Source organism: Hyla sarda, chromosome 6 (genome assembly GCF_029499605.1).
Source record: "Hyla sarda isolate aHylSar1 chromosome 6, aHylSar1.hap1, whole genome shotgun sequence".
NCBI lineage: Eukaryota > Metazoa > Chordata > Amphibia > Anura > Hylidae > Hyla > Hyla sarda.
The window spans coordinates 141563476-141586156 of record NC_079194.1 but is presented as its reverse complement, the minus strand read 5'-3'; the positions used below and the strand labels follow the sequence as shown (position 1 = coordinate 141586156).

The window sequence follows — 22681 nt, the reverse complement described above, 5'->3', positions numbered from 1 at the left end:
AGGTTCCCAAGATCTCTCCTCTGAGCACTCGACTACAAAGGGTCCAAGATAACGTGGTCCGAGATAAAAACTGGGGACACGGAAGCCGAAATACTTGGCGGAGAGCCACACAAAAATAGGAGGAGCTCTTCTCTTTTTTCCGGCAAGCTTCTTCACCCGGGATGAGGCCAGCATGAGGAATTTCAGAGTCTTTTTCCAGATGGTGGCGAAGCCCCGGGAAACCACATCAACAGCGGGCACACAAGAAGGCGTGGGGGTGGGGAGGGAGGGAAGAGGGTCAAGCCCGGCACGGGGCAGAGTGTCAACAGGACGGGAGCCGTGAGGAGGAGACACAGCATAGTCCAGACAGGCCTTGGGGAGGCCAGGTAAAGGGGGAGACACAGAGGCTTGACTGACGGGACTGGGAGCAGACGTGAGGCACTTTCTGTAGCAAGAAGCACCCCAGCTCCCGATCTCCCCGGTGGTCCAGACAAGGGCAGAGGATGGGGGTTGGAGCCATGGCAGACCGAGGAGGACTTCAGAGGAGCATTTGGGCAAAACAAAAAGTTCCATGCTCAAGAGCAGGGGTTCTGTGCGGTAACGCACAGTGCAGTATAGAAGTAAATCTTCTTTCTTCCTGCGGCGAGTCCTCTCTTCAGGGGTCAGGCGGGACCGATCCACTTGCATAGCCTCCTCGGCGGGAGGCACAGGGGTGGATTGCAAAGGATACTGTGAGAGAGGTGCTCCGGGCGGTGTGGCACATGGCAGGGCCTTCCCAGGCAGGAGACCACGGCAGAGTCTAGAGTCCCCATCAAATTTGTCCGGCAGGGACAAGCAGGGGTTAGGAGCGGCCGGTCGCTGCGGAGGAGTTGCAGGAGCCGGCGGAGGAGATGGTTGTTGCAGTTGCAGCTGCTGTGTCTGTGACTGAAGTTGCTGTATCTGCGGCAGCAGCTGCTGTATCTGTGACTGAAGTTGCTGTGTCACGGTGGTCAAGTATGCCAGCTGGTGATTTCGTTGGGTGATCATTAGGGATTGCTGGGCAATCACCGTGGAAATGTCGGCAAGACTTGACAGCGGCACCTCAGCGGAATCCATGGTCGGATCTACTGTCACGATTCGGCAGGCTGGAGGTGGATCCTCTGTGTCAGAGAGGGTTTGGCGTGGACCGTGTTGGTGGACCGGTTCTAAGTAGCTACTGGTTTTCACCAGAGCCTGCCGCAAAGCGGGATGGTCTTGCAGCGGCGGTAGCAACCAGGTCGTATCCACCGGCAACGGCTCAACCTCTCTGACTGCTGAGATAGGCATGGTACAAGGGATAAGGCAAGAGCAAGGTCGGACGTAGCAGAAGGTCAGGGCAGGCAGCAAGGATCGTAGTCAGGGGCAACGGCAGGAGGTCTGGAACACAGGCTAGGAACACACAAGGGAACGCTTTCACTAGGCACAAGGGCAACAAGATCCGGCCAGGGAGTGCAGGGGAAGTGAGGTATAAGTAGGGAGTGCACAGGTGGAAACTAAACAAGCTAATTGGGAAGATTGGGCCAGGCACCATCATTGGTGCACTGGCCCTTTAAATCTAGAGAGCTGGCGCGCGCGCGCCCTAGAGAGCGGAGCCGCGCGCGCCAGAGCATGACAGCCGGGGACCGGGACAGGTAAGTGACTTGGGACGCGATTCGCAAGCGGGCGCGTCCCGCTGTGCGAATCGCATCCCCGACGGCCATGACAGTGCAGCGCTCCCGGTCAGCGGGACCGACCGGGGCGCTGCAGGGAGAGAGACGCCGTGAGCGCTCCGGGGAGGAGCGGGGACCCGGAGCGCTCGGCGTAACACCTAATGTGGGGAAACTGCTGCCTACCTAATGCTCCCCCCCCCCCTTGGCAGTAGCACCCTCATCATCCACCAGCAAACCCCCCCCCCCCAGCAGCAGCACCTCTATCAGCAGATCCTGATGGGGGATGATGGGGGTGCTCCTGCCAGGAGGATGATCCTGCCGATGGATGATGGGGGTGATACTTCCAGGGGGGATGGCCAGTAGCACCCTCATCATCCTCCAGCAACACCCCCCCCAGTACTAGCACCCCCATCGTCCACTAGCAACACCACCAGATTTATATTCAGAGGGTACAGTATGTGGCAGATTTATATTCAGAGGGTACAGTATGTGGCAGATTTATATTCAGAGGGTACAGTATGTGTTGGTATTATATTCAGAATGTACAGTGTGTGGTAGTATTATTCAGTGGGTATGGTGTATGGAAGGTTTATAATCAAAGAGTGTAGTGTATAGTAGTATTATATTTAGAGGATACAGTGTCTGGCAGGTTTATAATAATACTTGTTTTCATATAGAGGATGAGAATGCGCTGACATAGTGAGGAGCCATCTGGGCGTCACATTCTACAGACAGAAGTTTTAGCTGGAACAAGTCCAGGCGGTATGTACCATCTGAATTAGATAAGGAAAGACTATAGAGAAGACGTCACCTGTAGTCACTGATATCATTGTGTATTCTCTTCACTATGTCCTATCAGAGCTGGAGTCACTTGTAAGTTCTACAGTTATGGTGAGTAAAACTACAACTCCCAGCATAACCTTACCACTGCATAAAGGGGTACTCTACTGGAAAACATTTTTTTAATCAACTGGTGCTACAAAGTTAAACAGATTTATAAATTACTTCTACTTAAAAATCTTAATATTTCCAGTACTTATTAGCTGCTGTATAAGTGATTCACAGGAAGTTCTTTTCTTTTTTAATTTATTTTCTGTCTGACCACAGTGCTCTGTGCTGACACCTCTGTCCATGTCAAGAACTGTCCATAGTAGGAGCAAATCCCCATTGCAAACCTATCCTGCTCTGGACAGTTCCTAACATGGACATACAGAACACTGTGGACAGACTGAAAAGAACTACACAACTTCCTGTGGAGAATACAACAGTACTGTAAGGATTAAGATTTTAAATAGAAGTAATTTAAAAATCTGTTTAACTTTCTGGCACCAGTTGATATAAAAGTAAATGTTTTCCAGTGGAGTACCCCTTTAAGTAATTCTGGGAGCTGTATATTTTAATGGTGAAAACTTCTTTAACACTTTCCTATTCTGTGGCAACTGGTATATCTGATTATTATACTGGAATTTCTTTTTTTTTTTTTTTTATCAATTCTTTATTTATGAATTTTCAAGACACAACAGTTGAGTCAACCGAGGAATTCAACAATAATTATATAAGTTCACAAGTACATAGCGCCTAAGACATTCGACAGACCAACAAACGGTAGGTGTCTGCATAATGAGTCCTTTGTATGTACAAGACCCCTGATATACCCATGAGAGAGACATTGTGGTCCGGGGACACGACATACATGTAAGGATGGGTGAGAGGACCCACTGTCCACGAGCGAGGCCAGCTGCACCCGTGTACCATGGATGGTGTGTCTCAAGCAAGATGATTCAACTTACATGGTAGCATGGAAAGAAATTGAGATGGAAAGAAAGAGTAGGGGGTGAAGAACATAGAGCAAGTGGTCGGGAATTAGAAAGTGATGGAAGAGAAAGGTGGGGTGAGAAGTTGGAGGAAGGAGGGTGATTATACTGGAATTTCTCACAATGCGCTACACCAGTGGTATCTGTCACAACAGGCTAAAAACTTACTGAGGGGGGGGAAGGTATGGGGTGACACCATTTTCTACCGCACCGGGTGACACCAACCCTAGCAACGCCACTGATCATAAAGTTGACATGTTTTTACTTTTGGAAGACATCAGAGGGCTTCAAAGTTCAGCAGCAATTTTCCAATTTTTCAAAACATTTTCTGAATCTGAATTTTTCAGGGACCAGTTCTGTTTTGAAGTGGATTTGAAGGGCCTTCATATTAGAAATACCCCATAAATGACCCCATTATAAAAAACTGCACCCCTCAAAAGTATTCAAAATGAAATTCAGAAAGTGGGTTTACCCTTTAGGTGTTTCACAGGAATAGCAGCAAAATAAAGGAGAAAATTCTAAATCTTCATTTTTTACACTTGTTCACGTAGACCAAGTTTTTGAATTTTTACTAGGGGTAAAAGGAGAGAAATCCCCCCAAAATTTGTAACCCAATTTCTCTCGACTAAGGAAATACCTCATATGTGTATGTAAAGTGTTCTGCGGGCACAGTAGAGGTCTCAGAATGTCACATTTGGAAGCCCCTGTTGAGCCAGAACAGAAAAACATCCCCAAAATGGCATACTATTTTGGAAACTACACCCCTCAAGAAATGTAACAGGAGAAAATGCCCCCCAAAATTTGTAACCCCATCTCTTCTGAGTATGGAAATACCCCATGAGTGGACATCAAGTGCACTGTGGGCACACTACAATGCTCAGAAGAGAAGGAGTCACATTTGGCTTTTGGAAAGCAAATTTTCCTGAAATGGTTTTTGGGGGGGTATGTTGCATTTAGGAAGCCCCTATGGTGCCAGAACAGCAAACTATACTATTTTGAAAACTACAAACCTCAAGGAATGTAACAAGGGGTATGGTGAACCTTAACACCCACCCCACAGGTGTTTGACGACTTTTCGTTAAAGTTGGATGTGTAAATGAATTCTTTTTTTTCTTCACTAAAATGCTGGTTTTCCCCCAAACTTTACATTTTTACAAGGGGTAATAGGAGAGAATGCCCCCCAAAATTTGTAACCTCATCTCTTCTGAGTATGGAAATACCGCATATGTGGATGTAAAGTGCTCTGCGGGCAAACTACAATGCTCAGAAGAGAAGAAGCACCATTGAGCTTTTGGAGAGAGAATTTGATTGGAATAGAAGTCGGGGGCAATGTGTGTTTACAAAGCCCCCGTGGTGCCAGAACGGAGGACCCTCCCCCCACATGTGACCCCATTTTGGAAACTACACTCCCCACGTAATGTAATAAGGGGTACAGTGGGCATTTACACCCCACTGGCGTTTGACAGATCATTTTTCATTTTCACGGATCACCGTTCCAAAAATCTTTCAGACACCTGTGGGGTGTAAATGCTCACTGTACCCCTTATTACATTACGTGGGGGTGTTGTTTCCAAAATGGGGTCACATGTGGGGAGGGTCCACTGTTCTGGCACCATGGGGGCTTTGTAAACACACATGGCCTTCAATTTTGGACACATTCTCTCTCCAAAAGCCCAATGGCGCTCCTTCTCTTCTGAGCATTGTAGTTCGCTCGCAAAGCACTTTACATCCATATATGGGGTATTTCGATACTCAGAAGAAATGGAGCTACAAATTTTGGGGGGGCTTTTTCTCCTATTTTACTTGTGGAAATGAAAAATATAGGGTAACACGAGCATTTTAGTAAAAACCTTTTTTTTGGGTTTCATTTTCACATCCAACTTTAACAAAAATTCATCAAACATTTGTGGGGTGTTAAGGCTTACTATACCCCTTGTTACGTTCTGTGATGGGGCATTGTTTCCAAAAGGGGGTCACATGTGGGTATTTATTTTTTTGCGTTTATGTCAAAACCACTGTAAGATCAGCCACCCCTGTGCAAATCACAAATTTAGATCTCAAATGTACATGGTGCGCTCTCATTTCTGAGCCATGTTGTGCGCCCGCAGAGCACTTTGCGTCTACATATGGGGTATTTCCGTACTAATTAAAAGTATGGGGCAACACCAACATGTTAGTGTAAAGTAAAAAAGAAAACATTTTTACACTAACATGCTGATGTAGACCCCCCCCACTTTACCTTCATAAGGGGTAAAAGGAGAAAAAGCCCACCAAAATGTGTAACGCAATTTCTCCCGAGTACGGAAATACCCCATATGTGACCCTAAACTGTTGCCTTGAAATACGACAGGGCTCAAAAGCGAGAGAGCTCCATGCGCATTTGAGGCCTATATTGGGGATTTGCATCTGCCACCAAAATACCCAAACAGGGTGTCTCCAGCTGTTGCAAAACTCCCAGTATGCCTTGACAGTTAGTGGCTGTCCAGCAATACTGGGAGTTGTTGTTTTTCAACAGCGGGAGGCTCCGTTTTGGAAACAGCGCCGTACAAGACGTCTTCTATTTTTATTGAGGGGGGGACGACGACTGTGTAATGGTGTGTATATGTAGTGTTTTACTTTTTATTTTGTGTAGGTGTATTGTAGTGTTTCTAGGGTACATTCACATGGGCGGGGGCTTACAGTGAGTTTGAGCTGCGGCGGAAAATTTGCTGCATCTCAAACTTGCAGCAGAGAACTAGCTGTAAACCCCCGCCCGTGCGAATGTACCCTGCACATTCACATTGGGGGGTAAACCTTCAGCTGTTGTAAAACTACAACCTCCAGCATGCACTGACAGACCATACATGCTGGGAGTTGTAGTTATGCAACAGCTGGAGGCACATTGGTTGCGAAACACTGAGAGTTCACGTAACTCAGTGTTTTGCAACCAGTGTGCCTCCAGCTGTTGCAAAACTGGAAACCCCCAGCATGTTCGGTCTCTCAGTGCATGCTGGGAGTTGTATTTTTGTAACAGCCAGAGACACACTGGTTGCGAAACACTGAGTTAGGATACAAACTCTGTTTCGCAACCAGTGTGCCTTCAGCTGTTGCAAAACTTCAACTCTCAGCATGCATTGACAGCCAAATGGCATACTGACAGTTGTAGTTTTGCAACAGCTGTAGGCACACTGCTACAACTCCGAGCATGCCCTTCGGCTGTCCGTGCATGCTGGGAGTTGTAGTTATGCAACAGCTGGATACACATTTTTTTATAGAAAAAAAAGTGCCTCCAGCTGTTGCATAACTACAACCCCCAGCATGCACAGACTACCAAAGGGCATGCTGGGAGTTGTAGTTGGAGCTCCAGCTGTTGCAAAACTATAACTTCCAGCATGCCCTTTGGCCGTGCATTCTGTGTTGTTGCTAAGCAACAGCAGGAGGTGAACAGGCCTCACCTCCTGCTGTATCCTGCCGCCCGCACAACCGCCGCTGCTGCCACCGCTCCTGCCCGCCGCTCCTGTGCTCCTGAGGGGACCCCAATTGGGCCAGGCGAAGTTAGGAGACCCTCGCCGGCCCCGATCACAGCCCAGCAGGGTAGTGATTGGCTGGTCTGAATTGAGAGTCTCAGGACCCCCCCCCCAGTGGTTCGCACCAGTAGGCATCCTGTAGGCATCAGTAGGCATCCTGGAATTCCCATGCGCGTACAGATATGCCCTTGGTATTTAAGTACCAGGATGTCAGGGCGTACCCGTATGCCTGTGGTCCTTAAGGGGTTAACAGGAACAAAATGGTACACCACTTAGATATACGGGGAGGACAATGCGCTACAGTATGCTTAAAACAGTATTTGTCTACAACACCAGCAGGTGTGTACTTTTGGCTGGTGTGTACTTTTGTACACCAAACTCCAAAAATGGACTGGACAGAAGTATTGACACCCTTTAAAAATTGTGGAAAAATAAGATTGTTTCAAGTATGTGATGCTCCTTTAAACTCACCTGGGGGCAAAAAACAGGTGTGGGCAATATAAAAATCACACCTGAAAGCAGATAAAAAGGAGAGAAGTTCACTTAGCCTTTGCATTGTGTGTCTGTGTGTGCCACACTAAGCATGGACAACAGAAAGAGGAGAAGAGAACTGTCTGAGGACTTGAGAACCAAAATTGTGGAAAAATATAAACAATCTCAAGGTTACAAGTTCATCTCCAGAGATCTAGATTTGCCTTTGTCCACAGTGCGTAACATTATCAAGAAGTTTGCAACCCATGGCACTGTACCTAATCTCCCTGGGCGTGGACATAAGAGAAAAATTTATGAAAGGTGTCGATGCAGGATAGTCCTGATGTTGGATAAGCAGCCCCAAACAAGTTCCAAAGATATTCAAGCTGTACTGCAGGCTCAGGGAGCATTTAAATGAAATGAAACGCTATGGCAGGAGACCCAGGAGGACCCCACTTCTGACACAGAGACATAAAAAAGCAAGACTACATTTTGCCAAAATGAACTTGAGTAAGCCAAAGTCCTTCTGGGAAAAACGTCTTGTTGACAGGTGAGACCAAGATAGAGCTTTTTGGTAAAGCACATCATTCTGCTGTTTACCGAAAATGGAATGAGGCCTACAAAGAAAAGAACACAGTACCTACAGTGAAATATGGTGGAGGTTCAATGATATTTTGGGGTTGTTTTGCTGCCTCTCGCACTGGGTGCCTTGAATGTGTGCAAGGCATCATGAAATCTGAGGATTACCAACAGACTTTGGGTCGCACTGTACAGCCCAGTGTCAGAAATCTGGGTTTGTATCCGAGATCTTGGGTCTTCCAGCAGGACAATGACCTCAAACATATGTCAGAAAGCGTTTGTTCAAAATTTTTTTTAATTCAGATTATAAAATATAAAATGTAATATAAATAAGTAAAACAGTAACAAAATATCACATTACACTGGCATTTATCTAGTGAAAATCTCACTGGGCCCTAGTGAGATATCAAAAATGTCAAAAATATATGAATAAATTAATATTCAAATGAATTTATATTACATTACCCCATGAGTGGACATCAAGTGCACTGTGGGCACACTACAATGCTCAGAAGAGAAGGAGTCACATTTGGCTTTTGGAAAGCAAATTTTCCTGAAATGGTTTTTGGGGGGGTATGTTGCATTTAGGAAGCCCCTATGGTGCCAGAACAGCAAACTATACTATTTTGAAAACTACAAACCTCAAGGAATGTAACAAGGGGTATGGTGAACCTTAACACCCACCCCACAGGTGTTTGACGACTTTTCGTTAAAGTTGGATGTGTAAATGAATTCTTTTTTTTCTTCACTAAAATGCTGGTTTTCCCCCAAACTTTACATTTTTACAAGGGGTAATAGGAGAGAATGCCCCCCAAAATTTGTAACCTCATCTCTTCTGAGTATGGAAATACCGCATATGTGGATGTAAAGTGCTCTGCGGGCAAACTACAATGCTCAGAAGAGAAGAAGCACCATTGAGCTTTTGGAGAGAGAATTTGATTGGAATAGAAGTCGGGGGCAATGTGTGTTTACAAAGCCCCCGTGGTGCCAGAACGGAGGACCCTCCCCCCACATGTGACCCCATTTTGGAAACTACACTCCCCACGTAATGTAATAAGGGGTACAGTGGGCATTTACACCCCACTGGCGTTTGACAGATCATTTTTCATTTTCACGGATCACCGTTCCAAAAATCTTTCAGACACCTGTGGGGTGTAAATGCTCACTGTACCCCTTATTACATTACGTGGGGGTGTTGTTTCCAAAATGGGGTCACATGTGGGGAGGGTCCACTGTTCTGGCACCATGGGGGCTTTGTAAACACACATGGCCTTCAATTTTGGACACATTCTCTCTCCAAAAGCCCAATGGCGCTCCTTCTCTTCTGAGCATTGTAGTTCGCTCGCAAAGCACTTTACATCCATATATGGGGTATTTCGATACTCAGAAGAAATGGAGCTACAAATTTTGGGGGGGCTTTTTCTCCTATTTTACTTGTGGAAATGAAAAATATAGGGTAACACGAGCATTTTAGTAAAAACCTTTTTTTTGGGTTTCATTTTCACATCCAACTTTAACAAAAATTCATCAAACATTTGTGGGGTGTTAAGGCTTACTATACCCCTTGTTACGTTCTGTGATGGGGCATTGTTTCCAAAAGGGGGTCACATGTGGGTATTTATTTTTTTGCGTTTATGTCAAAACCACTGTAAGATCAGCCACCCCTGTGCAAATCACAAATTTAGATCTCAAATGTACATGGTGCGCTCTCATTTCTGAGCCATGTTGTGCGCCCGCAGAGCACTTTGCGTCTACATATGGGGTATTTCCGTACTAATTAAAAGTATGGGGCAACACCAACATGTTAGTGTAAAGTAAAAAAGAAAACATTTTTACACTAACATGCTGATGTAGACCCCCCCCACTTTACCTTCATAAGGGGTAAAAGGAGAAAAAGCCCACCAAAATGTGTAACGCAATTTCTCCCGAGTACGGAAATACCCCATATGTGACCCTAAACTGTTGCCTTGAAATACGACAGGGCTCAAAAGCGAAAGAGCTCCATGCGCATTTGAGGCCTATATTGGGGATTTGCATCTGCCACCAAAATACCCAAACAGGGTGTCTCCAGCTGTTGCAAAACTCCCAGTATGCCTTGACAGTTAGTGGCTGTCCAGCAATACTGGGAGTTGTTGTTTTTCAACAGCGGGAGGCTCCGTTTTGGAAACAGCGCCGTACAAGACGTCTTCTATTTTTATTGAGGGGGGGACGACGACTGTGTAATGGTGTGTATATGTAGTGTTTTACTTTTTATTTTGTGTAGGTGTATTGTAGTGTTTCTAGGGTACATTCACATGGGCGGGGGCTTACAGTGAGTTTGAGCTGCGGCGGAAAATTTGCTGCATCTCAAACTTGCAGCAGAGAACTAGCTGTAAACCCCCGCCCGTGCGAATGTACCCTGCACATTCACATTGGGGGGTAAACCTTCAGCTGTTGTAAAACTACAACCTCCAGCATGCACTGACAGACCATACATGCTGGGAGTTGTAGTTATGCAACAGCTGGAGGCACATTGGTTGCGAAACACTGAGAGTTCACGTAACTCAGTGTTTTGCAACCAGTGTGCCTCCAGCTGTTGCAAAACTGGAAACCCCCAGCATGTTCGGTCTCTCAGTGCATGCTGGGAGTTGTATTTTTGTAACAGCCAGAGACACACTGGTTGCGAAACACTGAGTTAGGATACAAACTCTGTTTCGCAACCAGTGTGCCTTCAGCTGTTGCAAAACTTCAACTCTCAGCATGCATTGACAGCCAAATGGCATACTGACAGTTGTAGTTTTGCAACAGCTGTAGGCACACTGCTACAACTCCGAGCATGCCCTTCGGCTGTCCGTGCATGCTGGGAGTTGTAGTTATGCAACAGCTGGATACACATTTTTTTATAGAAAAAAAAGTGCCTCCAGCTGTTGCATAACTACAACCCCCAGCATGCACAGACTACCAAAGGGCATGCTGGGAGTTGTAGTTGGAGCTCCAGCTGTTGCAAAACTATAACTTCCAGCATGCCCTTTGGCCGTGCATTCTGTGTTGTTGCTAAGCAACAGCAGGAGGTGAACAGGCCTCACCTCCTGCTGTATCCTGCCGCCCGCACAACCGCCGCTGCTGCCACCGCTCCTGCCCGCCGCTCCTGTGCTCCTGAGGGGACCCCAATTGGGCCAGGCGAAGTTAGGAGACCCTCGCCGGCCCCGATCACAGCCCAGCAGGGTAGTGATTGGCTGGTCTGAATTGAGAGTCTCAGGACCCCCCCCCCAGTGGTTCGCACCAGTAGGCATCCTGTAGGCATCAGTAGGCATCCTGGAATTCCCATGCGCGTACAGATATGCCCTTGGTATTTAAGTACCAGGATGTCAGGGCGTACCCGTATGCCTGTGGTCCTTAAGGGGTTAACAGGAACAAAATGGTACACCACTTAGATATACGGGGAGGACAATGCGCTACAGTATGCTTAAAACAGTATTTGTCTACAACACCAGCAGGTGTGTACTTTTGGCTGGTGTGTACTTTTGTACACCAAACTCCAAAAATGGACTGGACAGAAGTATTGACACCCTTTAAAAATTGTGGAAAAATAAGATTGTTTCAAGTATGTGATGCTCCTTTAAACTCACCTGGGGGCAAAAAACAGGTGTGGGCAATATAAAAATCACACCTGAAAGCAGATAAAAAGGAGAGAAGTTCACTTAGCCTTTGCATTGTGTGTCTGTGTGTGCCACACTAAGCATGGACAACAGAAAGAGGAGAAGAGAACTGTCTGAGGACTTGAGAACCAAAATTGTGGAAAAATATAAACAATCTCAAGGTTACAAGTTCATCTCCAGAGATCTAGATTTGCCTTTGTCCACAGTGCGTAACATTATCAAGAAGTTTGCAACCCATGGCACTGTACCTAATCTCCCTGGGCGTGGACATAAGAGAAAAATTTATGAAAGGTGTCGATGCAGGATAGTCCTGATGTTGGATAAGCAGCCCCAAACAAGTTCCAAAGATATTCAAGCTGTACTGCAGGCTCAGGGAGCATTTAAATGAAATGAAACGCTATGGCAGGAGACCCAGGAGGACCCCACTTCTGACACAGAGACATAAAAAAGCAAGACTACATTTTGCCAAAATGAACTTGAGTAAGCCAAAGTCCTTCTGGGAAAAACGTCTTGTTGACAGGTGAGACCAAGATAGAGCTTTTTGGTAAAGCACATCATTCTGCTGTTTACCGAAAATGGAATGAGGCCTACAAAGAAAAGAACACAGTACCTACAGTGAAATATGGTGGAGGTTCAATGATATTTTGGGGTTGTTTTGCTGCCTCTCGCACTGGGTGCCTTGAATGTGTGCAAGGCATCATGAAATCTGAGGATTACCAACAGACTTTGGGTCGCACTGTACAGCCCAGTGTCAGAAATCTGGGTTTGTATCCGAGATCTTGGGTCTTCCAGCAGGACAATGACCTCAAACATATGTCAGAAAGCGTTTGTTCAAAATTTTTTTTAATTCAGATTATAAAATATAAAATGTAATATAAATAAGTAAAACAGTAACAAAATATCACATTACACTGGCATTTATCTAGTGAAAATCTCACTGGGCCCTAGTGAGATATCAAAAATGTCAAAAATATATGAATAAATTAATATTCAAATGAATTTATATTACATTACCCCATGAGTGGACATCAAGTGCACTGTGGGCACACTACAATGCTCAGAAGAGAAGGAGTCACATTTGGCTTTTGGAAAGCAAATTTTCCTGAAATGGTTTTTGGGGGGGTATGTTGCATTTAGGAAGCCCCTATGGTGCCAGAACAGCAAACTATACTATTTTGAAAACTACAAACCTCAAGGAATGTAACAAGGGGTATGGTGAACCTTAACACCCACCCCACAGGTGTTTGACGACTTTTCGTTAAAGTTGGATGTGTAAATGAATTCTTTTTTTTCTTCACTAAAATGCTGGTTTTCCCCCAAACTTTACATTTTTACAAGGGGTAATAGGAGAGAATGCCCCCCAAAATTTGTAACCTCATCTCTTCTGAGTATGGAAATACCGCATATGTGGATGTAAAGTGCTCTGCGGGCAAACTACAATGCTCAGAAGAGAAGAAGCACCATTGAGCTTTTGGAGAGAGAATTTGATTGGAATAGAAGTCGGGGGCAATGTGTGTTTACAAAGCCCCCGTGGTGCCAGAACGGAGGACCCTCCCCCCACATGTGACCCCATTTTGGAAACTACACTCCCCACGTAATGTAATAAGGGGTACAGTGGGCATTTACACCCCACTGGCGTTTGACAGATCATTTTTCATTTTCACGGATCACCGTTCCAAAAATCTTTCAGACACCTGTGGGGTGTAAATGCTCACTGTACCCCTTATTACATTACGTGGGGGTGTTGTTTCCAAAATGGGGTCACATGTGGGGAGGGTCCACTGTTCTGGCACCATGGGGGCTTTGTAAACACACATGGCCTTCAATTTTGGACACATTCTCTCTCCAAAAGCCCAATGGCGCTCCTTCTCTTCTGAGCATTGTAGTTCGCTCGCAAAGCACTTTACATCCATATATGGGGTATTTCGATACTCAGAAGAAATGGAGCTACAAATTTTGGGGGGGCTTTTTCTCCTATTTTACTTGTGGAAATGAAAAATATAGGGTAACACGAGCATTTTAGTAAAAACCTTTTTTTTGGGTTTCATTTTCACATCCAACTTTAACAAAAATTCATCAAACATTTGTGGGGTGTTAAGGCTTACTATACCCCTTGTTACGTTCTGTGATGGGGCATTGTTTCCAAAAGGGGGTCACATGTGGGTATTTATTTTTTTGCGTTTATGTCAAAACCACTGTAAGATCAGCCACCCCTGTGCAAATCACAAATTTAGATCTCAAATGTACATGGTGCGCTCTCATTTCTGAGCCATGTTGTGCGCCCGCAGAGCACTTTGCGTCTACATATGGGGTATTTCCGTACTAATTAAAAGTATGGGGCAACACCAACATGTTAGTGTAAAGTAAAAAAGAAAACATTTTTACACTAACATGCTGATGTAGACCCCCCCCACTTTACCTTCATAAGGGGTAAAAGGAGAAAAAGCCCACCAAAATGTGTAACGCAATTTCTCCCGAGTACGGAAATACCCCATATGTGACCCTAAACTGTTGCCTTGAAATACGACAGGGCTCAAAAGCGAAAGAGCTCCATGCGCATTTGAGGCCTATATTGGGGATTTGCATCTGCCACCAAAATACCCAAACAGGGTGTCTCCAGCTGTTGCAAAACTCCCAGTATGCCTTGACAGTTAGTGGCTGTCCAGCAATACTGGGAGTTGTTGTTTTTCAACAGCGGGAGGCTCCGTTTTGGAAACAGCGCCGTACAAGACGTCTTCTATTTTTATTGAGGGGGGGACGACGACTGTGTAATGGTGTGTATATGTAGTGTTTTACTTTTTATTTTGTGTAGGTGTATTGTAGTGTTTCTAGGGTACATTCACATGGGCGGGGGCTTACAGTGAGTTTGAGCTGCGGCGGAAAATTTGCTGCATCTCAAACTTGCAGCAGAGAACTAGCTGTAAACCCCCGCCCGTGCGAATGTACCCTGCACATTCACATTGGGGGGTAAACCTTCAGCTGTTGTAAAACTACAACCTCCAGCATGCACTGACAGACCATACATGCTGGGAGTTGTAGTTATGCAACAGCTGGAGGCACATTGGTTGCGAAACACTGAGAGTTCACGTAACTCAGTGTTTTGCAACCAGTGTGCCTCCAGCTGTTGCAAAACTGGAAACCCCCAGCATGTTCGGTCTCTCAGTGCATGCTGGGAGTTGTATTTTTGTAACAGCCAGAGACACACTGGTTGCGAAACACTGAGTTAGGATACAAACTCTGTTTCGCAACCAGTGTGCCTTCAGCTGTTGCAAAACTTCAACTCTCAGCATGCATTGACAGCCAAATGGCATACTGACAGTTGTAGTTTTGCAACAGCTGTAGGCACACTGCTACAACTCCGAGCATGCCCTTCGGCTGTCCGTGCATGCTGGGAGTTGTAGTTATGCAACAGCTGGATACACATTTTTTTATAGAAAAAAAAGTGCCTCCAGCTGTTGCATAACTACAACCCCCAGCATGCACAGACTACCAAAGGGCATGCTGGGAGTTGTAGTTGGAGCTCCAGCTGTTGCAAAACTATAACTTCCAGCATGCCCTTTGGCCGTGCATTCTGTGTTGTTGCTAAGCAACAGCAGGAGGTGAACAGGCCTCACCTCCTGCTGTATCCTGCCGCCCGCACAACCGCCGCTGCTGCCACCGCTCCTGCCCGCCGCTCCTGTGCTCCTGAGGGGACCCCAATTGGGCCAGGCGAAGTTAGGAGACCCTCGCCGGCCCCGATCACAGCCCAGCAGGGTAGTGATTGGCTGGTCTGAATTGAGAGTCTCAGGACCCCCCCCCCAGTGGTTCGCACCAGTAGGCATCCTGTAGGCATCAGTAGGCATCCTGGAATTCCCATGCGCGTACAGATATGCCCTTGGTATTTAAGTACCAGGATGTCAGGGCGTACCCGTATGCCTGTGGTCCTTAAGGGGTTAACAGGAACAAAATGGTACACCACTTAGATATACGGGGAGGACAATGCGCTACAGTATGCTTAAAACAGTATTTGTCTACAACACCAGCAGGTGTGTACTTTTGGCTGGTGTGTACTTTTGTACACCAAACTCCAAAAATGGACTGGACAGAAGTATTGACACCCTTTAAAAATTGTGGAAAAATAAGATTGTTTCAAGTATGTGATGCTCCTTTAAACTCACCTGGGGGCAAAAAACAGGTGTGGGCAATATAAAAATCACACCTGAAAGCAGATAAAAAGGAGAGAAGTTCACTTAGCCTTTGCATTGTGTGTCTGTGTGTGCCACACTAAGCATGGACAACAGAAAGAGGAGAAGAGAACTGTCTGAGGACTTGAGAACCAAAATTGTGGAAAAATATAAACAATCTCAAGGTTACAAGTTCATCTCCAGAGATCTAGATTTGCCTTTGTCCACAGTGCGTAACATTATCAAGAAGTTTGCAACCCATGGCACTGTACCTAATCTCCCTGGGCGTGGACATAAGAGAAAAATTTATGAAAGGTGTCGATGCAGGATAGTCCTGATGTTGGATAAGCAGCCCCAAACAAGTTCCAAAGATATTCAAGCTGTACTGCAGGCTCAGGGAGCATTTAAATGAAATGAAACGCTATGGCAGGAGACCCAGGAGGACCCCACTTCTGACACAGAGACATAAAAAAGCAAGACTACATTTTGCCAAAATGAACTTGAGTAAGCCAAAGTCCTTCTGGGAAAAACGTCTTGTTGACAGGTGAGACCAAGATAGAGCTTTTTGGTAAAGCACATCATTCTGCTGTTTACCGAAAATGGAATGAGGCCTACAAAGAAAAGAACACAGTACCTACAGTGAAATATGGTGGAGGTTCAATGATATTTTGGGGTTGTTTTGCTGCCTCTCGCACTGGGTGCCTTGAATGTGTGCAAGGCATCATGAAATCTGAGGATTACCAACAGACTTTGGGTCGCACTGTACAGCCCAGTGTCAGAAATCTGGGTTTGTATCCGAGATCTTGGGTCTTCCAGCAGGACAATGACCTCAAACATATGTCAGAAAGCGTTTGTTCAAAATTTTTTTTAATTCAGATTATAAAATATAAAATGTAATATAAATAAGTAAAACAGTAACAAAATATCACATTACACTGGCATTTATCTAGTGAAAATCTCACTGGGCCCTAGTGAGATATCAAAAATGTCAAAAATATATGAATAAATTAATATTCAAATGAATTTATATTACATTTTATATTTTATAATCTGAATTAATTTTTTTTTTGAACAAACGCTGTTATATCTATCTTTGCCCACACCATTATGCACCATTGGTGAGGTCCTAGAGGCATAAGCTATAGGTTTTCATTATTTTATATTATTGTTGCCGGTGGGGTCCGGCTTTAGCTTTAACTGCCTCGGTCCTTCTGTTGTGAGCTGCACCTTATTTTTAAATATGTCAGAAAGCACCCAGAAATGGATGGCAACAAAGCGCTGGAGAGTTCTGAATTGGCCAGCAAAGAGTCAGATCTAAATCCCATTGAACCCTTGTGGAGAGATCTTAGGGTATGTTCACACTGAGGAATTGGAGAGGAATTTCCACGAGTAATTCTGCTCGCTTTTTCCTCTCCAATTCATTCAGCAGTGAAAACCCCCATAGAGCTGTGCAGAATTTCTGCCCCTCAGTTCACACTGAGGAATTTCCTCAAGCAGAATTCTGACAAGGAAGTCTGTTCCGCTTGAAGAAAGAACATGTTCTTTCTTTCAGGCGGAATCAGCGTTGTTCTCCCATAGAGATCAATGTTATATATATTTTTTTGAGTCAGAAGCATTTCCACGCGGAATCCGCGTGGAATTGGCGCAGAATTGGCACGGAATTCGCGCAGAATTTCCGCATGAAAAAAAATTTAAACATTTTATGAATAGAAATACTTGATACTCCTCCTCCGCATGAAACCTGCATTTCCGCACGGAATTCCTCGCCAAATCTCTGTGAGTTCTTGTGGAAAAGTAACAATATTTTGAGGCAGAACATTTCTGCTTGATTTCCGCCCCAATTCCTCAGTGTGAACATACCCTTAAAATTGCTGTTGGGAAAAGGCGCCCTTCCAATAAGAGAGACCTGGAGCAGTTTGCAAAGGAAGAGTGGTCCAACATTCCGGCTGAGAGGTGTAAGAAGCTTATTGATGGTTATAGGAAGCAACTGATTTCAGTTATTTTTTCCAAAGGGTGTGCATCCAAATATTAAGTTAAGGGTGCCAATAATTTTGTCCAGACCATTTTTGGAGTTTGCTTTTTTTCCTCCCTTTTTTTTGGTTTAGTTTCAATACACACAAAGGGAATAAATGTGTATAGCAAAACATGTGTTACTGCAATCCTTTTCTGTGAGAATTACTTTATTTTCTTGAAAAATTTCAGGGGTGACAACATTTACAGCCATGACTGTATGTGTGCACAATAGAAAGCAGCAGATACATGGGCTGCTGTGTATACCTACAGTGGGGCATTGGTGTAAAGGCAGCTGTGTATATGGAGGAGGAGACAGTAGTGCAGGTACAGGGGCAGCTGTGTATATGAAGGAGGCCATACTGCAAGTGCAGGGACAGCTGTGTATATGGAGGAGTAGACAGCAGTGCAGTTACAGGGGGAATTGTGTATATGAAAGAGGAGGCTGCAGTGCAAGTGTAGGGACAGCTGTGTATATGGAGGAGTCATCATCAGTACAGGTACAAGGGCTGCTCTGTATATGGAGGAGGAGTCATCAGTAGAGGTACAAGGGCTGCTCTGTATATGGAGGAGGAGTCATCAGTAGAGGTACAAGGGCTGCTCTGTATATGGAGGAGGAGTCATCAGTATAGGTACAAGGGCTGCTCTGTATATGGAGGAGGAGTCATCAGTAGAGGTACAAGGGCTGCTCTGTATATGGAGGAGGAGTCATCAGTAGAGGTACAAGGGCTGCTCTGTATATGGAGGAGGAGTCATCAGGAGAGGTACAAGGGCTGCGCTGTATATGGAGGAGGAGTCATCAGGAGAGGTACAAGGGCTGCTCTGTATATGGAGGAGGAGTCATCAGTATAGGTACAAGGGCTGCTCTGTATATGGAGGAGGAGTCATCAGTATAGGTACAAGGGCTGCTCTGTATATGGAGGAGGAGTCATCAGTATAGGTACAAGGGCTGCTCTGTATATGGAGGTATGATCATTACAGGAACAAGGGCTGTGGTGTATATGCAGGAGGAGGAGGCTGCAGTGCAGGTACAGTGACAGCTGTGTATATGAAGAATGAGGCTGCAGTGCTGGTACAGTGGCATCTGTATATGGAGGAAGAGGAGAGGAAGCTGTGTATATGGAGGAGATGGAAGCAGTGCTGGTAGTGGGCAGCTGTGTATATAAAGGAGGAGGCAGCAGTGCAAGTGTAGGGGTTATGTATATGAAGTAGGAGGCTGAAGTGCTGGTACAGGGGCAGCTGCATATATGGAGGAAGAGGCAGCAGTGCAGGTACAGGGGTAGCTGTGTATATAAAGGAGGAGGCAGCAGTGCAGATACAGGGGTAGCTGTGTATATAAAGGAGGAGGCAGCAGTGCAAGTGTAGGGGTTGTGTATATGAAGGAGGAGGTAACAGTGCTGGTACAGAGACTGCAGTGTATATGGAAGAGGAGGTAGCAATGCAAGTAAAGGTGTTGCAGTGTATGCAAAGGAGGAGGCATCAGGGCAGGTACAGCTGTGTATTTAGTAGGAGGTAGCAGTGCAGGTACAGCTGTGTATGAAGTAGGGAGGCCACAGGACAGGTATAGGGGCAGCTGTGTATGAAGAAGAAGGAAGCAGTGTAGGTACAGGGCCTGCTGTGTATATGAAGTAGGAGGCAGCAGGCATGTACAAAGGTAGCTGTGTATGAAGAGGGCAGCAGTGCAGGTGTCGGGCTGTTGTGTATATAAAGCAGGAGACAGGAGTGCAGGTAGAAGGGCAGCATGGTAGGTAGGTAGGGAGGCCGCTGTGTATGAAGTAGGAGGCAACAGGGCAGATACAAGGAACATGCACTGCTGCCTCCTTCTTCATACACTGCTGCCCAAGTACAGGGGCAGCTGTGTATAAAGGAAGAGGTAGCGCTGCAAGTATAGGGGCAGCAGGGCAGGTACATTGGCAGCTGTAGATATAGGCGGATGCAGCAGCACGGATATAGGGGCAATTGTGCAGGTACCGGGGCAGCTGTGTTTGAAGAAGAAGGCAGCTGTGCAGGTACAGAGGTAGTTGTGTATATGTAGGAGAAGGCAGCTGTGCAGGTAGAGGGGCAACAGGGCAGGTACAGGGGAAGCAATGTATGAAGAAGAGGCAGCTGTGGGGGTATAGGGCCAGCAGGGTAGGTGCCGGTTCAGCATTGTAGATACAGGGACTGCTGTGTATGCCTGCTGACAGGAGCATTACATGGGCAATGGTGCAGGTACCTCAGGGCAGGTATGGGGCAGTGGCAGAATAAGGGACTGCTGTGTATGTGTGTTGCAGGCAGGGACAGTGGTGTGGATACAGAGACTGCTGTGTATGTATGTTGCGGGCAGGGACAGTGGTGTGGATACAGAGACTGCTGTGTAAGTGTGTTGCGGGCAAGGACAGTGGTGTGGATACAGAGACTGCTGTGTAAGTGTGTTGCGGGCAGGGACAGTGGTGTGGATACAGTGACTGCTGTGTATGTGTGCTGGGGGCAGGGACAGTGGTGTGGATACAGAGACTGCTGTGTGTGTATGTATGTTGCAGGCAGGGACAGTGGTGTGGATACAGAGACTGCTGTGTAAGTGTGTTGCGGGCAGGGACAGTGGTGTGGATACAGAGACTGCTGTGTAAGTGTGTTGCGGGCAGGGACAGTGGTGTGGATACAGAGACTGCTGTGTACGTGTGTTGCGGGCAGGGACAGTGGTGTGGATACAGAGACTGCTGTGTAAGTGTGTTGCGGGCAGGGACAGTGGTGTGGATACAGTGACTGCTGTGTATATATGTTGCAGGCAGGGACAGTGGTGTGGATACAGTGACTGCTGTGTATGTATGTTGCAGGCAGGGACAGTGGTGTGGATACAGTGACTGCTGTGTATGTATGTTGCAGGCAGGGACAGTGGTGTGGATACAGTGACTGCTGTGTATGTATGTTGCAGGCAGGGACAGTGGTGTGGATACAGAGACTGCTGTGTAAGTGTGTTGCAGGCAGGGACAGTGGTGTGGATACAGTGACTGCTGTGTATGTATGTTGCAGGCAGGGACAGTGGTGTGGATACAGAGACTGCTGTGTATGTATGTTGCAGGCAGGGACAGTGGTGTGGATACAGTGACTGCTGTGTATGTATGTTGCAGGCAGGGACAGTGGTGTGGATACAGAGACTGCTGTGTATGTATGTTGCAGGCAGGGACAGTGGTGTGGATACAGAGACTGCTGTGTATGTATGTTGCAGGCAGGGACAGTGGTGTGGATACAGTGACTGCTGTGTATGTGTGTTGCAGGCAGGGACAGTGGTGTGGATACAGTGACTGCTGTGTATGTATGTTGCGGGCAGGGACAGTGGTGTGGATACAGTGACTGCTGTGTATGTATGTTGCAGGCAGGGACAGTGGTGTGGATACAGTGACTGCTGTGTATGTGTGTTGCAGGCAGGGACAGTGGTGTGGATACAGTGACTGCTGTGTAAGTGTGTTGCAGGCAGGGACAGTGGTGTGGATACAGAGACTGCTGTGTAAGTGTGTTGCAGGCAGGGACAGTGGTGTGGATACCGAGACTGCTGTGTATGTATGTTGCAGGCAGGGACAGTGGTGTGGATACAGTGACTGCTGTGTATGTATGTTGCAGGCAGGGACAGTGGTGTGGATACAGTGACTGCTGTGTATGTGTGCTGGGGGCAGTAAGGCAGGTACAAGGGCAGTTGTGTATGCAGGCAGCAGGGCAGGTACATGGGCTGCAGTGAATGAGGGTAGGTATAGGGTCAGTGGTCTATAAGGACTGTGTGTGAGGACAGCCGGGCAGTTACAAATGCTGCTATGTATGAGGCAGTGTTGTATGGCGGCTGGAGGGGCTTCCTCTCCGGGGGCTGCTCTGCACAGCACTAGCAACAAGGTGAACACCCGAGAGACGCCCTGAGAAATGAACTATAAACTTCGAGACTGAAGTTCGGAGAAGAGACAACGCAGCCCTTCCGGAGGAGGAGACATCGGCCTCACCCAGCGCCCGATAGCGAGGAGACCCGCACAAGGACGGGACACCTGCACCATGATCCAGAGGCAGCTCAATCGTATGCGGCAGCAGCTGGTCCCCCACGGCCCCGGCAGGTAAGAGCCCCCCTACCCCTCCCATGTGCGACATTCTGGATCACTACAACTTATCTCTGCACGTCCGGGGCCCCCACCAGGAGCCCATTCTCTCCTGTCCAGCGGCTCACATTGGGCCAGGCTCCTCACACACGACCCAGAGGAGGCTGCGGGTCACAGAGGAGCCAGAGGACACCGGGATCTGACGAGGAAGTAAAGACAGTAATATTTACCTCAGTCCTGCGGGTGACGTCAGGGGAGAGATGCAAAATGTCCTCAAATATACAATATTCTATAGTAAAACACCCAAGTCCTGTATGTATAGCTGGAGAGTGCTCTCTCTCTCTAATATATATATATAATATAAATAAACTAAAGGTTTCAAATTATACGATGTATCCTATAGTGGAACACCCCCAGTCCTGTATGGATACAAGTTCCCAAATGTACAGTGGATATAAAAGTCTTCACATATTTTTATAATGCCAGGTCCTTGTGACGTTAAATAATGAGACAAAGATAAATCACTTGTCAGAACTTTTTCCACCTTTAGGGTGTCCACGCTACGCTTGCAGCTCGTGCTGCCAATAACTTTGGCGGTAGGACCGCGCAGATTTTGCCATCTCCAGATGCCAATGCAGTCCCGGAATTCCGCCCAAAGAATGAACATGACATAAGAGGACAAACTTTCCGCCAGTGGCAATTCTGCATTCTGAACCAACAATGGGATTCTGCTGCAAGCTAAATTCTGCAGCAGAATTCTGCTGGCCTAATGATGGTAGTGCGGACAAGTCCTAAA

General features: G+C 46.5%; 1 protein-coding gene across 2 annotated transcripts in view; it reads left to right on the top strand.

The window, feature by feature from the left end:
* The first annotated feature begins 2332 nt into the window (after window positions 1-2332).
* Window positions 2333-22681, top strand: part of SH3BP1 (SH3 domain binding protein 1) — a 101163-nt gene continuing 80814 nt past the window's right edge. Inside the window, exon 1 of one of the 2 annotated variants that reach the window (XM_056525293.1) lies at window positions 2333-2408. Coding sequence is in view for 1 of the 2 variants with exons in the window: in XM_056525292.1 (XP_056381267.1) it covers window positions 21845-21903 (59 nt within the window). In the remaining variant the exon portion in view is untranslated. Of the gene's footprint in view, window positions 2409-21486; window positions 21904-22681 lie in introns of those variants that run through there. The other variant, XM_056525292.1, reaches the window with a different exon arrangement.